The 22,322-nt window shown below is 40.3% G+C and overlaps 4 protein-coding genes and 1 pseudogene across 5 annotated transcripts in view; 1 reads left to right on the forward strand and 4 right to left on the reverse strand.

Annotated features, from left to right (window-relative positions):
- LOC145465339 (uncharacterized) overlaps window positions 1–7,214 on the reverse strand; it is a 191,500-nt gene extending 184,286 nt beyond the window's left edge. The window contains exons 1-2 of the mRNA XM_081449118.1: window positions 6,939–7,214; window positions 1,407–3,706 (exon numbers count right to left, since the gene is read on the reverse strand). Coding sequence (XP_081305244.1) covers window positions 3,115–3,633 — 519 coding nt within the window. The 5' untranslated portion in view covers window positions 3,634–3,706; window positions 6,939–7,214 and the 3' untranslated portion in view covers window positions 1,407–3,114. The remainder of the gene's footprint in view (window positions 1–1,406; window positions 3,707–6,938) is intronic.
- LOC145465016 (uncharacterized) overlaps window positions 1–22,322 on the reverse strand; it is a 286,590-nt gene that overhangs the window by 260,810 nt on the left and 3,458 nt on the right. The gene's annotated exons all lie outside the window — the stretch shown is intronic.
- On the forward strand, window positions 5,799–8,584 carry LOC145465018 (uncharacterized; annotated as a pseudogene).
- Window positions 8,716–13,467, reverse strand: LOC145465337 (uncharacterized). 2 transcript variants are annotated; one of them, XM_081449117.1, is made up of 2 exons: window positions 12,143–13,467; window positions 8,716–11,236 (listed from the first exon to the last, which is right to left on the reverse strand). In XM_081449117.1, exon 2 carries the CDS (start codon window positions 11,153–11,155, stop codon window positions 10,634–10,636), a length of 522 nt encoding a protein of 173 aa, XP_081305243.1. In that variant the 5' UTR covers window positions 11,156–11,236; window positions 12,143–13,467; the 3' UTR covers window positions 8,716–10,633. The 2 variants fall into 2 exon arrangements, with proteins under 2 accessions (XP_081305243.1, XP_081305242.1); XM_081449116.1 differs by having other exon boundaries at window positions 8,716–11,978; window positions 12,062–13,467.
- On the reverse strand, window positions 16,750–20,325 carry LOC145465340 (uncharacterized). The gene has a single exon (XM_081449119.1). The coding sequence runs from the start codon at window positions 17,921–17,923 to the stop codon at window positions 17,477–17,479; it is 447 nt and encodes a 148-aa protein (XP_081305245.1). The 5' UTR covers window positions 17,924–20,325; the 3' UTR covers window positions 16,750–17,476.

Raw genomic sequence — 22,322 nt, forward strand, 5'->3', positions numbered from 1 at the left:
TAAATATTCCATTGAATACCCGCATACACATAGAAATGTTAACCAAGTGTAAAGAGTGTACAAGATGGTAGAGAAAACAATGTTCAGGGCCATGATGCAAAATTCTCATAAGCATACATATCTTAAACTTTTCTGTAAAGTGTCATTGAAATGTACTGAATTGAACCCATTTTGTGAGTACTTTTAGAGTGTAAACAACGGTTGTTATGGGTGTTGCTATGTTGAAATATAGCTACCAGTTTGCAGATTTCTTAATTTAAACTGAAATCAAGGAGTAATTAGAGCAAAATCGTTTCAAAACACGATTTGCAAATGGTCAGGGATGTTGAATCTTCATGTTCCGAAAAAATGTTTGTTTAGAGAAAAATTTATATCTGAGGGTAGAAGACCCCCTTAAACACATTTAAAAATGTATTTGCAATGTTTAACCCTGAGGTCTGTACTTTCATAAAGCAATTTTTTTTGTTTTATTACATAGACTGTATCTCACATAGCTTACGACAGAATATTAGCTATGAATCGCTTAGTCTAATTTAGGGACTGTGCAATAATTACCTGGAGGGAGGGCTGGGTAATGGGTGAAATATGCCCCAAAACTAAGTCATACCCCCCTCCCATTAAGCAAAAATTAATTTCAACCCCCCCCTCACATAATGATAATATTAAGGCTATCCGCTGACCAATATCACGTGACCATATCACGGGTTCAAGTTTACAGCTCATCGAGGTCACGAGTTTTTTGGGAATTGACCGCTGACCTAATGGTGGTTTTCGATTGGGCTCATGTCAGGTTAACTTGTTGAAAACAGGGCAGGATTGTTCGGAAGCTGGTTAACGCTAACCCAGGATTAAAAGTTTACCGAATTATAACTTTTTCTTCTACACAAATGTTTTTTTTTTTTTTTTGCTGCTTTGTTTTATGTATATGGTAATTATTAAAACTCAGAACAGAAGGCCAAACAATATACAGAAAACCTCACCGCAAAGTTACAAAAACTCAAATCAAAATTCTACCTTTTCTTGGGTTAGCTTAATCGGGCTCTGAACAACCCGGCCCAGGAGTTACGCTTTTAGGCTGGCCTAAATCTATATATTATACAGCACCTTGTATTGAGCTGAATGGAGAACAATTGATTGGACTTAAGGACGGTGCCTACTAAATACAAAGGTTTTTGCGCCAGGTTAGGACCATGTGGAAAAAGTAGATCTCTGCAAGGGCTATTGGAATCCACAAAGAAAAATGAGGGTAGCCGCGCATATTTTCGGGATAATTAGCCTTGAATCTCAGCAAAAATGCTGATATCAGCATTTTTTAAAAAATGAAGGAGAGGATATTTCTTCGTAGATTTCCTTAGAATTCGCCTTTACATACAGAAGAGCAAATACATTTATAAAGATCTTAAAACTTTATGGTAAATAGTAACATAAAAACCATTTTTGGTATATTTTTAATAACAAAATCGTTGCAAAAGCGCTTTTGGCGTCTCTGACAGCCTTCCTCTGGTTCAGCTTAAATACAGTCTAAATACCTTTTGCTCACAACCAGAAACTAATCACGTGTTGAATAGGCTTACCACTTCTTTTTCATAACATAAAATGTGGGGGTAATCACGCGTTTTTTAAAGTTATTGATCTTTTTTTGAAAACTTTTACGGTGCCCGTAACATTTTTTCCTGTCACCTCCCCAGTAAGTAAAACATTTGCGTATCTCGCACTTGTTTTGCGCGCGCACTACGCCATCTGCTGGTGTATGTTTACAGTTGGATTTCAGTATAGTTTTCGACAGAAAACAGCTAGTTTTTCAGCTGGAAGACGTTAACAGTTAGTGGTTAGTGATATGCTGCTATTCTAGTGTTCCTGGTTTAAGTACAGGTTCATAAACTTGATTTGGTCACAGTAGTAAAGTTGCGCTTTCATTTTAGTCGTGCACTTGGTAGCGTAGTTGATTGCGTCAATGTCAACCCAGCGCGTGCATGGCGCTTAAACCATGCCTTGCGTGATGCGCAGAACGTGTGCGCACTAACAAAAGTAGGCGCCGTTCTTAAGACAAAACAAATATCAACGGGCGTTGCCTTACCGTAAAAAAAAGCAATTTGAAGTTCTTTACTTCCTCGATTTTTGTAGTGTCTGTGCTTAACTTGTGTTGTATATACAGAACGTATTTTAACCTTTTCTCCACATTTCACGGCTTCAGCTACATGGAGCGTCTGATGCTGGTTTCTGGCTTTGCCAGTTACATTTTCACTTAACATTTTAGCTTATTTCTCAACTTCCTGTAACTTTCCGCGCCGAATTCAGATCTCACTGAGCTGTCAGTTAAAACAACTGAGAAATTCTTAGCTATTACTGATCTCAGCCTTCGGTATATAGTGATGAATAAGGACAAAAATATTCCCATGTAATAACCTCGGTGTTCAGCAAGTTAGTGGGAGCAATCGAGCTGCTATCGTTACATACGTAACTTTACTAAATTTGACTCAAGAATTAAAAAAGCAAATATAATTTCCCTGACACGTTTACCGACGAAATTTCTGTTCATCCGTGTCATAATTGACTGAATTCCATGTACGACTCTTCTTTTAACTAGTTTTGCGGCGAATTCAGTTGAAGATCAGTAAGTCAATACTGATTACAATTTACTTTATTTTGTGTTTTATACAAAATGTGGATACTTCTTTTGTACACCAATCACTGTAAACGGGCGTACGTGTTGTTAAAAAATGATATTGGCTTAGCCAGACGCCATGCATCGTTTGCTATCTTCCTGTGAATATTTCTTGTTTCGTTTGAATCAGTTAGATTCTAAAATCTAGGATGTAGAGTATGCAGCTACACCGGCCTAAAACCTGTTTAGCCGTCAACAAACAGAAATTTTTCGAGAGCTATGATATCTCCTTTATAACAAATTCCCGAATTTGCAAACGTTCTACCAATGAGTTACTTTTAATTTACTTCGTCACCAAGTTTATTTTGTCGCAATTTCTTGCAGTGATATTAAACTTCCGCATGTCGTACAACGTTTTCCTCCTTTTCATTCTCGGCCCACAGGGTTTTTTTTATTACCAAGAAGGAGTTATTTGTTTGCACTAAATTCACGAGGACCAGTAAGGATGATTATGAAGCTGTCGTCGCATTTTCATGTCTTTCTTCGTAAGACGGGGGTGCAGAAGTCGTGTTCTCCAAACTCGCTTCTTTGTCATCATCACATGATACAACTTCAGCGCTAGTTTGCGAATTTCCTATACCGTTATTATTGTCAACAGCTTCTTCGTATGAAGGAGGTACCATTTCTTTCCAAGACGACTCCGACGGTGCTTTTACTTCGAAGTGATGAATCGGTCCCTGCGGATCGTTAGAGCCAGTGTTCAAGGCAGTTCTATTGAAGTGTTCTGCTGCGATCACAGCCTCTTCACAAACTGCGTTCTCAACAAGCTTGTCTTGGCGTGTACTCCAGATTGTAATGAAAAGTAATGACAATCCGCCGACAGCTACGACCACAGGACCAGCAATTTTACAGCTCTTTAAGGAAGCAGTGTTACCCACTAGTATTAAAACAGACCCAGCTATGACTAAGATAAGAGGAGTTAAGCGGAGCAGCCGGCTGAGTTTGTCTTTGCTAGTTAGCCTGTGCATCTTTGGTTGCTCTGTGATGGCCGGGTGAAAATGAAGTCAGCTCGATGTAGAGAAGAGATTATTTGTCGTGTTCCTTCGAGAGAATAAGAGCAGAATGTCAATAAGGTTAAGAGTAGTTTTTCCTTTTGTTGATGTTTTGATTGTTAATGCTGACGTCTATTTAACAATTAGTATATTCTCAGCTCCGACTATTGCATTTCTAGCTCTCTGATTGGCTCAAAAACTCCGACTATGAGCCATTAGTCGGAGTTTTACCTTATATGGAAAACAGTGCGCCAAGTTTAAAAATTTTCCGCTCTGTAAAATTGTTGAAATAAAAATCGGCGGCAAAAACCCGATTAAGAATATACTAAAACAATTATTCCATTCGACCTTGTTGGATATGAAGTGATCATAACCAACTCGCGCTACGCGCTCGTTGGTTATTTATCACTTCATATCCAACGCGGTTTCATGGAATAATTGTTAATTAGACCCGTAGCCCTTGAGGGCGAAGGGTCTAATTGTTTTAGTATCACCCAACTAGTCGGACAGAAAAGGCAATAATAAAGTTAGCAAATGCAAGTTGAAGAAATATTTGTTTGGGAATAAAACGAAAGAAAGCGTCACGCTCGATTGCACCAATTTTGCTACTCGAGAACTATTACTAATAGTCCTCTACTAGCGTAGCCAATCAAAATGCAGGATTTGCATTAGTCCACTAGTTGGGTGATACTAAGGTTGATTAGTTTAGCTCTCATGCATAAAAAGATGATCGTAGATACTCCATAACTAATTATACATGAATTCTTATAACTTGAAACGCGATTGTGGTTTTTATGTTGCTTCCGGCAGAAATTGAAGCAGCGACTTATATAGACAGCTTGTACTGTTTTGTCGATGTTTATAATAGAATGGCTGTATTTCACTTCGCTTTGATCACGTACCCCCCAACTTCGCTTTTTCGTGAAGTTTCTAAACGAAAACTAAGTTTTATTTAAAAGATTGATTAGCGGGTTCGGCTGGAACAATTATCAGACGGTTTCGCTCTCGGTGTCTATCCACGTTGAAATATTAGGCTCAAGGCTTCAGCACTCGCCAACTAACAGCCGATAGAAACTTCGAATTCGTCGTCCAGTTGTTAAGTAGGAACGTTCACGGGAGAATCAGTCAGACTCGCGAATTTTACAATTCCATGCGCTGCGTATCCGCAAGAGCTAATACACGAGCCGTAGTATATAGAAAACCGATTTTCCCACCATGTTCGTCTCCTCGGTCCGCGCAAACAGAACCGGATAAAACGCTAATCGAAGCTAGTGATCTTTGCATCACCTAATTCAGCCATGAAAACCCGCTCAGGCACAAGTTCCATACTGTAGCTACTAACTGGGCCATGAAGACCCTGGGAGCATTGTTAAACTGACTATTTTACTTGCCAACTGTAACTGTGTTTTCTCGCTACAGAGTCAAATATTCGAAATGAAAACTAATAAGTGGCAAGCCCTGTTCAGCTTCTAGAATTTTCATTTTCTTCGTTATTTTCCGCGTATTAACAGTAGCCGCGCAAACGAGCGGCTACGTCAAACAAAGCAATGAATTGAAATAATAACAATAACACGATTAAGACAAATGAGCTCTACAGACGCCATCAGAATCATGCTTTCGCTTGAATGATGCAACTCTGACTTCCGCTGTTGTCGCTGGCAGTTCAAACTTGTAAGATCATAGATTCGGCAGTACTTTTTAGCTGCTTTACTTCGTGAAATATCTATGTCAAACACTACTCTTACCACCCAAGACTCTCACACCCTCTTCAGAGTGATTGAACATTCAACACTTGGCATTTGTCTGTACCTCGTGCTTATCTCAGCTTCAGTTCAGTTGCCTCGCGTCAGTTGATTGGTTCGCGCGCCGTGCGGTAGTAAGAAGAAGTCAACTAGCGAAATATAGCCTCAGGTAACAATAGTATTTGCGAGCCGAAAAATGCGCGAAAGTTCGGTCAAAAAGTTTGGCAAAGAAAGTTCGAATGATCACAACCCTTGTTTTAAATCTGGCTGTAATAACGGGCCGTATTAAAGGGATCCTTTAAGTAAAGAAAATGACTGATTGAACTTTCGCTCGCGGGCAAGAACATGCCAAGAATTGAATAAAGTGGTCGTAAATAACGAGATGGCCGTATTATCGCGATGGCCGTAGGGCGGGGTTCCACTTTGATGGTAAAAAAGTGAACGAATCTACGTGACGTTTTAACGGTTAGTTATTCTACGGTCTGTTAAAATCGGTCTCATCGCGGTAAATAACACGAAGGTTCAATATCCGTTGCATATTGCGTGGGTGCCTCTGAAATCGTAAGGTTGTTCACGTGGTAAACACAAATGCACCTCGTGTTGCATTTTAAATTACCGTGAGGTGTAGTGTGAAGACCATCTTAAGTGTTGTGTTGGTGAAAGTAGTAAAAGCACTGAAACTTCTTTGACACAACTTTCCTTGGCTGGTATAATTATTTGTGAAACGGAGGTGAAAGCTATATGCATTGACGTAAAATCTGAAAATGACCGCCCGATGAGTTAGCTCTAACTCATTCTTCTGTAATCCGTTTGTTTATTTACAAGGCACCTTGCGGCTATACATCTCATAAGTACTGCCTCGTTGGTAAACAACGATTAAAAGCTTTGTGGCCTGGTCCAATATTTCCGCCCACCAACCAATATTTTGCGGTTTCAACAAATGGGGCTTTGCTCGGTGTTCACCTCATCTGACTTTTGTTCTACCTTTATTGTCTATTCATTAATTCACCTTTCATAAATTGATGTACTTGTGGAAATAGGAGAGGATCAATAGCTTTTTATTCTGCCTGTTTCTGCAGGTCGGCATCAACCATCCACAGGTGTTTTTAAACTCCTGGCGACATGGAACTACATGTCACAATGGGATTGCAATGAACCGCTTCATAGATCTGTTATATCGATAAAAACCCTCATTGTGCATGATGAAAAGAACGTCAAATGCCTTTCACATTTTGAAATTTATCCCGTTTCGTTCCCATTTTTGATGCGTAAAATGCACTGACACCTTTACTTGCGAGGTCATGAGCAGAACGTTTGGGGAGTAACTAGAGTCAGGTCACGGAACTTTCGGTGACTCAGTACATATTTTTAAATAATACTGCCTACACACCACAGGCGTTTAATACAAAGCTGTCAGTATGTTCCTACAGAGACGCCGGCAAATTGTAAAACTTAGAATCTATGAAGTATACTCGACAACTAGACTAGTTGTGTCGGTCAAACTGAACACTGAATCCTAATTCCGTAGCTAATCAATACCTCAGAAATCGTCTGCGTGAGCTCCTCAGAAATCTTAATACGCCTGGTACTGTGTCCTTCGTGATGTGCAATTTGAAGTGTAGTCTTTGGTAGTTTCACAGTGATCTCGTTGATGTTCTTCCCTCGACAACAAGATCGCCTGACCCTCTTTAAAGAAAATGATTATATTACTCCGCGTGCTGAGAGACATCTATCTTATTTAAACGCATCAGCGGACCGCCGAAGGCTATTTTTCTGACAAACAAATTCATGATTTATTCAATGTGACAATTAAGTGTGGAGCCATTTAAGTTTCACACTTATCAGAGAGAGAGAGAGAGCCTCTACGAGCAATCTCTATTAACAAACGACAGTAACGTCTTTTAAAAGCCTCGTACCAGACTTTCAGTATAGGAGGTGTGTTTCTTTCGTTTGCACAATACTAGTATCCTTGCAGATATGTAAATTACAACTTTAAAGCTAAACCTAAAATTCTTATAATAACTGTAATAGTTGTGGTATACATGTAATTTAGTATAATAACCTTAAAACGGACGAATTAAGCGAAGTCTGGTACAGTGGTTATCACAGACGGCCTATACTATTACAGACAGCTCATGTCAGCTGAAGGCGGCCATCGCTATCACAGTGTTAATTCTATGCGCACAGTTTGCAAATGAAAACAGGAGGGTATACGATGTGTTCTTTCGGATTGATGGCTGCATTCTGTTTATTTTGGTGGCGTTATTTTAAAAGGACAGCACACGCCTCGGAAGCCGGTGCAATGCGAATATAACGAACTTAAAAGTTCTACGACTCAAAATGTTGAATTGATCGAGTTAATACTGCGAGAACAAAAGAGCAACAACGACGAGTCACAGACTGATAACTTATCGTCATCAAGAAGAGAAATCAACTTTCTCTTGACGAGAATGATTGGCCATCCACCGTCTTACGAAGAAGCAACCAGGAATGACCACACTATTAACGCAACTACGCAGACGCAATGTGTAGCTCCTCCATACATGTTATACAGATGAAGAATAGGAGACGGATACGAATCCTTCTCCACCATCGTATGAAAGTGTTGCTCTCGGAACGTCAAACGAGTGAAGCGTAAAATCCTACCTAAAGAACACGCGATAGTGTTTACATGTAGTTTAATTTTAACTCATGCACAGTCAACTGCAAGGTGAGGATTTAGCACTGAAATTTGTTCTGTAATGCCTATGCGAACTTAACAAACTCTATGGCAATACCGTGACAGAGCTGAAATATTGTCTGAGAAACAGTTTCGGTACAGGACATGATATATGGAGGAAGGAAGCACCGAGGTAATGGTGGCGGTGGTGGGAGGCCGGGGCGGGGGGCTAACCCTAATCCTAACCCTACGCATTTGGTGTCGGAGCATGTGAAAAGCAGTGGTTAGGCTGTCCTGAAATTCAAGCAAGTTGTTTATCGGTCCGTTCATCAGAATTGCAGCAACCGGCTGCACATCGCTTTCAGTTGGCTTCCATTTCCTATTGGTCAAATGTGTTCTCACGTGTGACGTAGACCACACTTGCCGGCGCCCTTCGGCTTCGTTGATCCACGAACGTTTCCATGGTCACTAAGTAAAGTTCGAGTAAGTTTAAGACATTTCACCCCTTCACACTCAAAGTAGGTTCCAAGCGCACTTAGATTATACTTACAAGCTCTAGTGTAAAGCATCGCTTTGCCTAATTGAGATGAGATTGAGTTAGAATACAGCTCCTTGTATTGAGCTGGGTGGAGAAAATTAATTAGGCTTAAGGAGAGACCAGTCTACACCGGCGTTTCTTTACCGTGAAATATGGTAAAAGGGTTAAGTCTGCATACGAGCCGAGTGGTCCATCAGGCCGCAGAGTACGTTCCTGTAGCATGAAGCTATTAGGAGTATTTCTACTCCTCCATGGATAATTCTTCCTTTACTTCCTCAATATTCATCGAGTAAGTGCTTAAACTGTGTCTGTGTATACAGAACTTGTTTTGACCTTTCCTACATTTCACGGCTTCATCTATATAGAGCATTTGTTGTGCAGGAATCTTCCGAGTTATCAGTTTTTCAGTGATTTCTCAGCTCATCTCAGCTTCCAGTGTAACTTCTGCCGAATTCAGATCTCGTTGAACTGTCAGCTCAAAAAGCTCAGCAATTCTTAGCTATGATTCAGCCCCCCCGGGGGATGGTACTCGGAGAAAAATTGGGTGGGGTTGTGCGGCCCGCTTCCCGTTACCCTATTTATGACCAAAATCTGCAAGTTTCACAACCCTATCAGTAATGACCTGCCCAAACATTTGATACCCTATTTATGACCTGACCCTAAATCAATGCCCCGTTTCAGACCGATGTTAAAGGCATCGTGAAGGGCTTTTGTTGATCGGTCTTATTGATAATGATGAAAAAGTAGCTTCTTCTAAAAAACATTCCCCATTCGAGAACACAGTGTAAAACCCATACCCTATTTATGACCAAAATGGCAAAAATAAATACCCTATTTATGACCAAAACGGCTGAAAAACCATGCCCTTTGGGGCCGCGCATTCCTATGTAGCCCTTATAAGGAAGTACCCCCGGGTCCCAGCCATCTAAATATAGTGATGAATAAGGACAAATATATTCCCCTCTAATAACTTGTTCAGCTAGTTTTCAGCTAGCGGGAACAATCGGGCTGCTATCATGTTACGATTACATAGTCTTAATTCGCTAATTTTGACTCAAGAATTGAAAACAAACATGACCAATTACGCTGGGCTAAAATCAATATCCTATTTACGAAAAAAACGGCTGAAAAACCATACCCTTTAGGGCCGCACACACCTATACAGCCCATATAAGAGAGTACCCCCGGTTCTCAGCCGATTAAATATAGTGATGAATAAGGACAAACATATTCCCTTCTAAAAAACTCCATTTAATACCTTGTTCAGCTAGTTTTATAGTGGGAACAATCGGGCTCCTATCATGTCACGATTATATCGACCTAGTCTTAATTCGCTAATTTTGAGTGAAGAATTGAAAACACAAAATAAAATTTCCCTGAAGCGTTAACCGACGAAATTTCAGTTTTTTCAAGAGAATGTCTCTTGGTTTTTCTGTGACATAATTGAATTCCCTGCACGTTTTCTAACCCTTAACCACTATTTGAAATATGCTAAGCCGGCTGAAAGTAAGTCATTAATTATAGTGCAATGATTAACTATATTGTATGTTTTATAACGATTCTGCATATAAAATCGAAGACCGTTTTTAATACACCAATCACTATAAAAGGGCATACGTGTTGTTACAAAATGATATTGGCTAAGCCAGACGACATCGTTTATTATTTTCCTAGTGACTATTTCTTTCCGTTCGGAATAAGATAGATTCTAATCTACACCAGATCCTATACACCTGATCCTCTACACCAGCGTTAAACTTATTTAGCCGTCAACAATCAAAATCCCTCTAAAAATATCTCTTTCACCAATTTCCGAATCTGCCAAATTCATGACAATGCTCTGCTAAGGAGGTTCTGATAATTTACTTTGTCGGCAAGTTAGTCTCAAATTTCTTGTGATATAAAAAGCAATACTTCCTAACTTCCGCAATTCATCAATACAACGTTTTCTCTCCTTTACAGTCCTGGCCCGCACGTTTTTCGTTTCCAAGAAGGAGGTCTTCATTTACAGTAAATTTATAAGAACCAGTGAGAGAATTATGAAGCTGTCTTCGCATTTGCTTGAATTTCTTCGTAAGACGGTAGTGCAGAAGTCGTGTTGTCCAAATTCGATTCCTTCGCATCACTTGGTACAACTTCAGCGCTAGTTTGCGAATTTCCCACGCCGTCATTATTGTCAACAGCTTCTTCGTATGAAGGAGGTACCATTTCTTCCCAAGACTGAGATTCCGATGATGTTTTGACTTCGAAGTGATGAATCGGTCCCAGCTGATCGTTAGAGCCAGCGCTCAAGGCAGTTCTATTGGCGTTGTGTTCTGCCGCGATCACAGCCTCTTCGCAATTTGTGTTTTCAACGATCTTGTCTTGGCGTGAACTCCAGACTGCGATGAAAAGTAGTAACAATCCACCGACAGCTACAGCCACAGGACCAGCCAGCTTGCAGCTTTTTACCGAAGCAGTGTTACCCAGTAGTATTAAAACAGAACCAGCTATGACTAAGATAAGAGGAGTTAAGCGAAGCAGCCGGCTGAGTTTCTCTTTGCTGATTAACCTGTGCATCTCTGCTTGCTCTGTGATGGCAGGGTTAAAATGAAGTACAAGTAGAGAGGAGAGGAAGAGAGGAGACTATTTGTCTTGTTCCTTCGAGAGAATAAGAACAGAATGATAATTAAGTTTAAGGTAGCTTTTCCGTTTATTGATGTTTTCATCATTATTAATATATTGTTGACGTCTATGGTTGAGTTGTTCCATCTTGTTTTGATGCATAATTAAGAGACGGTCACATATATTGGATAGGTACATAAGATACATAAACAGTTTAAAGACTTGAAATGTTGTTATCGTTTTTAGGTTGTTTCCGGCAGAAATTGAGGAAGAGACTATAGATCGACACCTTGACCGTTTTGTTGTTGTCTAGAAAGACTGGGACGCATAATTCCTAGTTCACCTCAGTTGCTTTGATCACGCCCCCCGGTGGCACAACGTACTGAAGCACAAAATTCAAACTCCCCGTTACGCTCTCATTTGTTGACGTCAATTAATTAGGCAGAATAATGACAGAACTGAAATAACTATGTCTGAGAAAGTTCAAGTAAAGGAGGTGATCATGGGAGGAAGGGAGGAACTTGGTGGAAGTGGCATGGGGAACTGGCAAATTTGATGAGTAGCTTTGAACTCCAGAGATCGCAGTCCATAGAAACCTCGAACTCGTTGTCCAATGGTTAAATCAAGAAAACAATGGGAGAATCAGTCAGACTCGCGATAGAATTTCACAATTGCATACGCTGCGTGTGCCTACAGGAGCTATTACATGGGCCCTATACTAACGTGCTGAGTCAATTCACACAAAGCTAATTCTTCCCTTCTTCTTCACCATGTTCGTCTTGTCAGTCCGCCCAAACAGAACCGGATAAAACGCTAATCAAACCTAGTGATCTTTGCTTCAAATGATTCAGCTATGAAAACCGTTACGCGAGTTCGATGCTGTAGCGATTAACTGGGCCATAAAGGCCCTGGGCGCGATGTTAAACTGACTGTTTTACTTACCTACTGCAACTGTGTTTGCTCGCTAGAGATTAAAATGTTCGAAATAAAATCAAATAAGTAGCAAGCCGTGTTCAGCTTCTGGTAGTTTCATTTCCTTCAAATTATTTTCCGCGTATTTATAAGCCGCAAATGGGTGGCTACGTCAAACAGAGCAATGAATTGAAACGATAACAATAACACGATTGAGACAAAGGAACTTAGCAGACGCCACCGTAATGCATGCTTTCGTTTGAATGATGTAACCCCGATTTCCGCCCTCCAAGGTCGTAGATTTGGCAGTACTTTTTAGTTGTTTTAGCCATGAATGTATGTCAAAGACTACTCTACCCATGCAAGACTTTCTCTTCCTCTTCTCAGTGATTGAACATTCATCACGTTGCATTTGGCTCTACCTCATGTTCATTTCAGTTTCCGTTTTAACTCACGTCAGTTGATTGGTTCCCGCTCCGTGCGGTATTTACGTGATGGTTGTAAGACGGGGTTCCACTGCAAAGAATTCGACGGTAAAAAAGTGTACGAATCAGTGTGCTTGACGTTTGTAGAAAACAATCAGGAAAGTTCGAGTGGTTTTCATGGCTAGTTATTCTACGGTCTATTCAAGTCGATCTGAACGAAAGCAACACGGCAGTAAATTTTCACATGACGAAAGTTCAATATCCGTTGCATATTGCGTGGGCGCCCCTGATTTCGTAAGGTTGTTCACGTGGTACACACAAATGCACCTGGTGCACCGGGTGTATGTTGAATTACTGTGAAGTGCAGTGTGAAAACAATCTTGACTGTTGTGTCGGTGAGAGTAGCAAGGGCACTGGAACTGCTTTGACACAACGTTACTTGGCTGATATGAATATTTGTAAAACGGAGGTCACGTCTTCTGTATGTGGGGGCATTAAAAGCTATGCTCTGACGTAAAACCTGAAAATGACCTCCCCCAGAGATAGCTGTAATTCATTCTGTAAACCATTTGTTTGTTTACTCGGCGCCTTGCAGTTATATATCTCTATTTACTTTTTTGGGGGTAAATAACGATTAAAAGCCAAAGCATGTGACCTGGTCTTGGCTACTATCAACAGCCCAACATTTCCGTCCGCCGACCACTAACTTTTAGTCCCCGAGACGCTGGACGAATAAAAATATTCTGAGGTTTCAACAAATCCGTTCTTCTTGGTTGGTGTTCCCCTCATTTGACGTTTGCTCTACCTTTATAGTCTATTCATTCACCTTTCACAAATTGATGTACTTGTGGAAATTGCAGAGGATCAATAGGTTGATATTCCGCCTGTTTCAGGTTGGTATCAACCATCCACAGCTGTTTTTAAACTCCTGCCGACATGGAACTACATGTCACAATAGTTTCGCAATGGACCACTTCATAGATCTCTGTTATACCGTTAGAACCTCATTTTGCATGAAAAAAAGACACTAAATTCCTTAATTTGATACTTTGAAATTGAGCCCGTTTCTCGGAACGTTAAACAAGTGAAGCGTAAAATCCTATCTAAAGAACACGCGACAGTGATTACATGTAGTTTAATTTTAAATCTTCGTACAATTTGTCCTCTCTTTGAATTCTACCCAACGAAGTTCAGAACAACGGCTGGGCGCTCCACCCCCGCGAGGAAATTTAATCTCCATGTGATTTGGAGAATTGGTCAAACTCAATTTCAACTGTCAGCTATGATCAGAGATGTGCAAACGTTTCTCCCAGTCATGGTCTGTTTCTTTGATTGGTCAATTTTGACAAATTTTGTCAACACTCGAGCACTACTGACGCAGGTGAGATATGCGATGTGGCGGCGGTCAGAGACCTTTCAACGGCTGACGAGGTGTTCAAACCTGTGATAACAAGCTTGTCTTGGCGTGAACTCCCTAAGACTTTGATGAAAAGTAGTAACAATCCACCGTTAGCTACAGCCACAGGACCAGCAATTTCGCAGCTTTTTAAGGAAACAGTGTTACCCACTAGTATTAAAACAGAACCAGCTGTGACTAAGATAAGAGGAGTTAAGAGGAGTTAAGAGGAGCAGTCGGCTGAGTTTGTCTTTGCTGGTTGACCTGTGCATCTTTGGTTGCTCATTGATGGCCGGGTTAAAATGAAGTTCTTGCTCGATGCAGAGAGGAGACTATTTGTCTTGTTCCTTCGAGAGAATAAGAGCAAAATAATATCAATCAAATTAAGAGTAATAGTGACGTGTATCGTTGATTAGTTGCGTCTAGCTTTCATGCATAAGAGATGATTGTAGTTTCTCGGGTAGGTCTGAATTATACATAAACAGTTTAAAAGCTTGAAACGCGGTTATGGTTTCTATGTTGCTTGCGGCTAGAGATAAGCTAAAAACTATAGACACTTGCACTGTTTTGTCGTTGTCTAGAATTAGTGGGATCAGTATCTGACACTCTGTCTTCAGCGCGTGCCCAAACATATAGTGACGCAGAAAATTCAAACTCGCTCAAGTCAATGAAGAACTTAAGCAGTGCAAGCTCGGCATGAAGACAAAACTAGTCATTCATCAACTGCAAGGTAAGGATTTAGCAAATTTGTTCTGTAATGCCTATACGATCTTAACAAACTCTATGGCAATACAATGACAGGGCTGAAATATTGGTGGTGGTGGTGGTGGTGGTGGTGGTGGTGGTGGTGGTGGTGGTGGTGGTGGTGGGAGGCCGGGAGAAGGAGGTAACCGACATATTTTGAGGTGAGCCGATTACGATCACGATGTGATAAAACTGATCTTATTAACGAATAGTCAGACTACGAGAGTTTTCCTCCGTTGGTTTATGAGCCAGGCACCGTCTAATTGACTATAGCAAGCCCGTGTCAAACATGTTCAAGTCACTTGGGCAGAAACTGCTAAAAGATATCTTTCCTACATAAATTTAACTTTCACTGATATCACGGGTTTCTGAGAAACGAATGACATTATCGATTTTTGTTTACGGATGCAAAGAAATGACCTGGTTGAAACTTGAAACAGCAGCTGGTTTGTAATTTGCAGAAGAGCATTTGGTGTCGGATGATATGAAAAGCTGTTGTTTAGGCTGTCTATGAAAATAAAATTCAAGCAAGTTGTTTATAGGCCCATTCATCAGAATTGTAGCAACGCTGCATATCGCTTTCAGTTGGCTTCCATTCCCATAGGTCAAGTGTGTTCTCACGTGTGGTGTAGATCATACTTGGCGGCGCCCTTCGGCTTCTTTGAACTACGATCTTTTCCGTGGTCAGTAGTTTATTTATGACCAAAATCTGCGAGTTATCCTACGCTATCAGTAATGACCTGACCAAAACTTTGACACCCTATTTATGACCTGACCCTAAATCAATGCCCCGTTTCAGAACTGCCCACGAGTCCCTCCAGGAACTGCCATGTACTTTGTTCCATGGTTGAGACCGATGTCAAAAGCATCGTGAAGGGCTATTGTTGATCGGTCTTATCGATAATGATAAAAAAAGTAGCTTCGTAAATTATTCTTCTAAAAAACATTCCCCATTCAAGACTACAGTGTAAAAACCACACCCTATTTACCACCAAAACGACCGAAAAACCATACCCTTTGGGGCCGTACATACCTATATAGCCCATATAAGGGTCCCAGCCGCCTAAATATAGTGATGAATAAGGACAAATATATTCCCTTCTAAAAAAAACTCCATCTAATAACTTGTTCAGCTAATTTTATAGTGGGAACAATCGGGCTGCTATTAGGTTACGATATACATAGTCTTAATTAAAACGCTATTTTTGACTGAAGAATTGAAAACACAAATAAAATTTGCATGAAGCGCTAACCGACGAAATTTCAGTTTTTCTGTGACATAATTGAATTCTCTGCACATTTTTTAACCCTGAAACACTATTTGCGATGAAGTCAACCGGCTGAACATAAGTCAATAATTATTGCAATTAACTATACTGTATGTTTTATAAAGATTCAGCATATAACATTGAAGACCGCTTTTAATACACCAATAGAGTATAAAAGGGCATACGTGTTACTACAAAATGATACTAGCTTAGCCAGACAACATGGCTTATTATTTTTCTGTGAATATTTCTTTCCGTTTGAATCAGTTAGATTCTAATCTAGACCAGATTCTCTACACTAGCGTTAAACTTATTTAGCCGTCAACAAGCAAAAATCCCTCTAAAAATATCTTTTTTATGACCAGTTTCCGAATCTGCCAACTTCATGACAATGTTCTGCTAAGGAGTTTCTGATAATTTACTTTATCAGCAAGTTTGTTGCAATTTCTTGTGATATAAACAGCGATACTTCCGTAATACACACAACGTTTTCTCTCCGTTTCAGTCCTGGCCCGGAGTAAACGTAAAGTAAGTAAGTGAGTAAGTAAAACCTTTATTTCACAGTGTCCATGTGTTTGGCCCAGATAGACTAATTGTGGACATTAGTAAAATAGCAACACTAATTGACATATATATATACCGTACTTATAAAATTTCAATATTTACAGGAAAGTGATAAAAACTGAACGAGTATGAGAGATCCTATGTTAGTTTATGTACAAGATAAAATTGTAAAAATTAAAATAATTCTATTGGCTACAAAGATTACAGCAATTGCTGTTCTTAGTTAAAATGTCGGCAAGGTTCAGTTTCTTATTTTTTATAAAAACAGGTAAACTAGGCGAATCTCTTTGATTTTCGGTAAGTTTAGACCGTAAGTATGGCCCGAAATATCTAACGGAGTGTTTGCCATGGCGTATAGTTCTAAAATGTGGTAATACGAAGTCACTATTCCGCAGCGAGTGTGTAGAGCCTTTGCAAACAAATAGATCGGAAACGCATGCAATCAGGTACAAGACCATATTTGACTTTGTACATAAGTTCTGTGATATCTTGAAGCCGTCTATTATATAAAGAAGGTATATCAGCACGTCTTAGAAGTTCTTCATATGTATCGGAGTGGGATTTATATATCACCCTTAGGGCTCGTTCTTGTCTTCGTTCTAGCTTCCTTTTGTCTGATGACTTGCAAAAATGCCCGGTTAGGTGGCAGTAAGTTAAATAAGGCAGTATAAAAGGTTTATACAGTAGTAGCTTAGCCTTGCAGGGTATTAAGTTTCGAAGAGGAGAGCGTACTCCACACTCTGGTTGCCTTAGTACATAGTTTGCTAATGTGCTCAGTAAAGTTGAGATTGTCATCTCTTCGAACTCCTAGTAGAACTCCCAGACGTTTTTCATATCCAAGGAGGACGTCTTTATTTACAGTAAATTTATAAGAACCATTAAGGAGAATTATGAAAATATCTTCGCATTAATTTTCATGACTTTCTTCGTAAGACGGCGGTGCAGGAATCGTGTTGTCCACACTCCATTACTTCGCATCACTTGGTACAACTTCATTGTTAGTTTGCGAATTTCCTATACCGCTATTATTGTCAACAGCTTCTTCGTATGAAGGAGGTATTATTCCTTTGCAAGACTGAGATTCCGACGGTGTTTTGACTTCGAAGTGATGAGTCGGTCCCAGCTGATCGTTAGAGCCAGCGCTCAAGGCAGTTCTATTGGCGTAGAGTTCTGATGCGATCCCAACTTCTTCGCATTTTGTGTTTTCAACAAACTTGTCTGGGCGTGAACTCCAGGCTGCCAAGAAAAGAAATAACAATCCACCGACAGCTACAACCACAGAACCAGTCATCTTGCAGCTTTTTGACGAAGCAGTGGTACCCACTAGTATTAAAACAAAACCAGCTATGACTAAGATAAGAGGAGTTAAGCGAAGCAGCCGGCTGAGATTGTTTTTGCTGATTAACTTGTGCATCTCTGGTTACTTTGTAATGGCCGGGTTAAAATGAAGTTACTCGATGTAGAGAAGGAATCGATTATTTGTCGTGTTCCTAGGAGAGAATAAGAACAGAATGACAGTTAAGTTTAGGGTAGCTTTTCCGTTTATTGATGTTTTTATCGTTATTGTTGACGACTATGGTTGAGTTGTTCCATCTTGTTTTGATGCGTAAGTAAGAGATCATCATATATATTTGATAGGTACATAAGATACATAAACAGTTTAAAGACTTGAAACGTGGTTATGGTTTTTATGTTGTTTCCAGCAGAAATTGAGGAAGAGACTATAAACACCTTGACTGTTTTGTCGTTGTCTAGAAAGGCTGGGACGCATACTTCGTATTTCACTTTGCTTTGATCACGTACCCACCGGTGGCACAACGTACTGAAGAACAAACTTCAAACTCGTTACGATGTCGTTTGTTGACGTCAATTAATTAGGCAGTGTGAAATCTCAGCCTAAGGACAAATTTACTCATGCATCAGTTGTCAAGGTCAAATTTTTGCATATTGTTTTCTACAATTCCTATACACCCTTCCCAAACTTGTAACTAGATAATGAGCGAACTGAAATAACTGTCTGAGAAAGTTCAAGTAAAGGAGGTGATCATGGGAGGAAGGAACGAACCTGGTAGGGGTGGGGTGCTGAAAAATTTCATGGGTAAAGATCGCAGTCCAAAACCCATTATTTTGTGGATCATTTTGAGTTTAAATTCAAGAACATATTTCCCTTTTGACAAAAACGCCGAAGCAATCGTGTTTTATGGGTCTTCTATCAATGGACAGCATAACCTACTGACTGTAGCTATCAGTTAAACGTGCTATCTAATTGACTGCGCTGGCGCTGTTCAACGATCGATAGACTGCAGCATGTTCGACTTCGGTTTTTCTTGAAGTTCCTAAACTAATGGAGTTGTATTTGAACGATTGATAAGTGGATTGTGCTAGAACAATTGGAAGGCTTGCTCTCGGTGTCTATTCAGTTAATATAGTAGGCCTGGGGCTTCACTACTCGCCAACTAAGATAGCAACCTCGAACTCGTCGTCCAATGGTTAAATCAAGAAAACAATGGGAGAATCTGTCAGACTCACGATCGAATTTTACAATTGCATACGCTGCGTGCCTACAGGAGCTAACTGAATACATGAGCCGTATACTAACGTGCTGAGTGAACTCATGGAAAACTGATTCTCCCTTATTCTTCACCATGTTCGTCTTGTCAGTCCGCGCAAACCGCATAAAACGCTAATCACACCTAATGATCTTCGCTCCAAATAATTCAGCCGTGAAAACCGTTACACGAGTTCGATGCTGTAGCTACTAACTGGGCCATGAAGACCCTGGGCGCGATGTTAAACTGACTGTTTTACTTACCTACTGCAACTGTGTTTGCTCGCTACAGGGTCAAATATTCGAAATAAAAACAAATAATTTGCGAGTCGTGTTCAGCTTTTGGTAGTCTCATTTTCTATGTTATTTTCCGCGTATCTAATATTTAATAGCCGCACCTGAGCTACGTCTGACGAAGCAATGAATTGAAACAACAACAATAACACGACTGAGACACAGGAACTTAACAGGAGCTACCGGAATCATGCTTTCGTTTGAATGACTTCCGCTCTTGTCGCTAGCTTCAAAGGTCCAAGGTCGTAGATTTGACAGTACTTTTTAGTTGTTTTCGCCATGAATGTAGGTCAAAGACTACTCTACCCTTGGCAGACTTTCTCACCCTCTTCTCAGTTTCAGTTTTGCCTCACATCAGTTAATATTGGTTTGCGTGCCGTGCGTTAGAAAGCATAAGTTAACTGACGAACTATAGCCTCAAGGATCGCCTCATTTGCGAGCCGAAAAATGAGGAAAAGTTTGGTCAAAAAAGTTTCACAAAGAAAGTTCGAACAATCACAACCCTTTTTTTTTTTATCAAATCTAGCTGTATTAACGGGGTGACTATATTAAAAGGGTTCTTTAATATTGACCGACTGAGTTTTGCTCGCGGGCAAGAATAAAGGGGTCGTAATAACGACGGAGATGGCGGCATTAACGGGATGGCTGTAAGGCGGGGTTCCACTGTAAAAAACTGATTCGACAGTAAAAGGTGTACGACTGATGTACTTGACGTTCGAAGGAAACACTCAGGAAAGCTTGAACGGTTTTCATGGTTAGTTATTCTACAGTCTATTCAAATCGGTCTGATCGAAAACAACATGGTGCCGGTATATTCAATATCCGTTGCATATTGCATGGGTGCCCCCGAAATCGCGTAAGGTTGTTGACGTGGTACACAAAAATGCACCTCGTGGTGCATGTCAAATTACTGTGAAGTGTAGTGTGAAGAAGATCTTAAGTGTTGTGTTGGTGAAAGTAGTAATGGCGCTGAAACTTCGTTGTGTTGAATTACCGTGAAGTGTAGTGTGAAAACAATCTTTACTGTTGTGTCGGTGATAGTAGTAATGGCAATAGCACTGCGGAGGTCACGTCTTCTGTATATGGGGGCATTAAAGGCTATGCTCTGACATAAGACCTGACAATAACCGCCGCCAGAGATAGCTGTAATGCATTCATTCAATTCAGGTGGCCTGGTCCAATATGTCCGCCCACCGACCGCACTAATTTCAATCCGTCGAGACGCTCAATACTTACAAAATATTTTGCGGTTTCAACAAATGCATTCTTCTTGGTTGGTATTAACCTGATCTGACTTTTGCTCTACTTTTATAGTCTATTCATTCACCTTTCACAAATTGATGTACTTGTGGAAATGGGAGAGGAAGGATCAATAGGTTGATATTCATCCTGTTTGAAGTCGGTATTAACCGTCTACAGCGTTTTTTAACCGCGCGGCCATGGGCCGAGCGCGGTTCATGGTTTACCCGTGGTTTTTTTTTTTTTTTCGCAGTTTTGTCTGCGACCAGACCCACGCTTCCACTCGGCCAAATTTTTAGTCACGCAACCTGTGATGTTTACTCGCCAAAAGCTGTTGAAACATTAATAAATCTCATCTCCGATACTGACTTTCGCGGGAAAAAATTAAAAACCCAGCGTTCGTCAAAAATTATATTTTTTCACCAGAAATTTAGCTCGGAACATATACATATTTATATTCCTTTGAATCGTCGATGAAATGACCTATTCCGGATATTTTTTCCTTCGGGGTCAACAAAAACCTCCGATTACAAAATCACGCCGAACCCACACGTTGCAAAAAAATCTCTTCAAAACCCTGACTTCGAAGCGATATAACACTTCAGCGTTAATAGCTACCACACATCGGCAGGCGGTAAATCTATTCGTTAACAATCCAGCCTTATCGTGTTAAAATTTCAGCGAAATCGAACAAAACCAGAATTATTTAGAATTTTTTTGTGACCTCACTCCCCAGACTTGACCTAACAAAGGAAGCAACGGTCACCCATAGCAACCGAAAAACACCAACATAACAAAGCCGAACGTTTCGGCCAAAAATCTCCAGAATTATCGCCTGAGAGCTTAAACTTGAATGGGAACATCTTTTTCGAACTTTTTTCAACTGATTTAGACGAAAGACTGGCCTCGGCGGGCTACAACAAAGACCAAGAGAAAAACAGAACAAGACAGCAGAACAAGCCGATAACATTTCATCGCACGGCTTTCGGCACGAAAACGAAAATACAGCTTACTTCTGGATAAATTCAGCCTTAGAAGCCAGCAACCGGCCCCAAATTACTTTCTGTATCCTTACAAATGTCCTGATTTCCATCTCCGAAAGATTTTGCCCCAATTTTGGGTAAATAAACATTTCGTCGACGGTGACCGCCATTACGGTGGCTTGCATACTAAATTAGCTAACTTGACAAAATTCTCCCGTGGGGGGGATATGACGAAAAGAGCTGAAAGATGGCCTATAATTGGCTAATGATGAGATCATCGAAAGTAACGCCAATTTTCTGTCACGTTTTCAATCTGTGGTCACTGGAGTGACCAAAATCGATACATCGGTCGGGATAGAGTTTTATTATTAAATTATATGACTTGTGTGACTACTTTGCTAGCCCTTTACTCGTGGAAAACACCAATTAAATTTACTCATGACTTTTAAGAAAGAAAGCTGTTGTTAATAGTGTTATTATCGTGTCATTTATATCGTTCATGCCCATACATATCCCGAAGAAAGTTCTACAAAGATTAAGACCATTACGTCATCGGAGATTTGTCAACGGCTACCACTGATGGTGCAATAATACAATTTGTGTTGATCAAGTGATGTGATGTCTACAGTAAGAAAAGAATCATCAATAACTGCTTTGGAATGTGCACTGCGTTCCGACGGTAGTGCTAAGCAAACAGTTAAATTTTAAAAGCGCGGTTATAAGATCTAACAGATCTTCTTGTTATCAAC

Source organism: Orbicella franksi, chromosome 13 (assembly GCF_964199315.1).
Source record: "Orbicella franksi chromosome 13, jaOrbFran1.1, whole genome shotgun sequence".
Classification (NCBI taxonomy): Eukaryota; Metazoa; Cnidaria; class Anthozoa; order Scleractinia; family Merulinidae; genus Orbicella; species Orbicella franksi.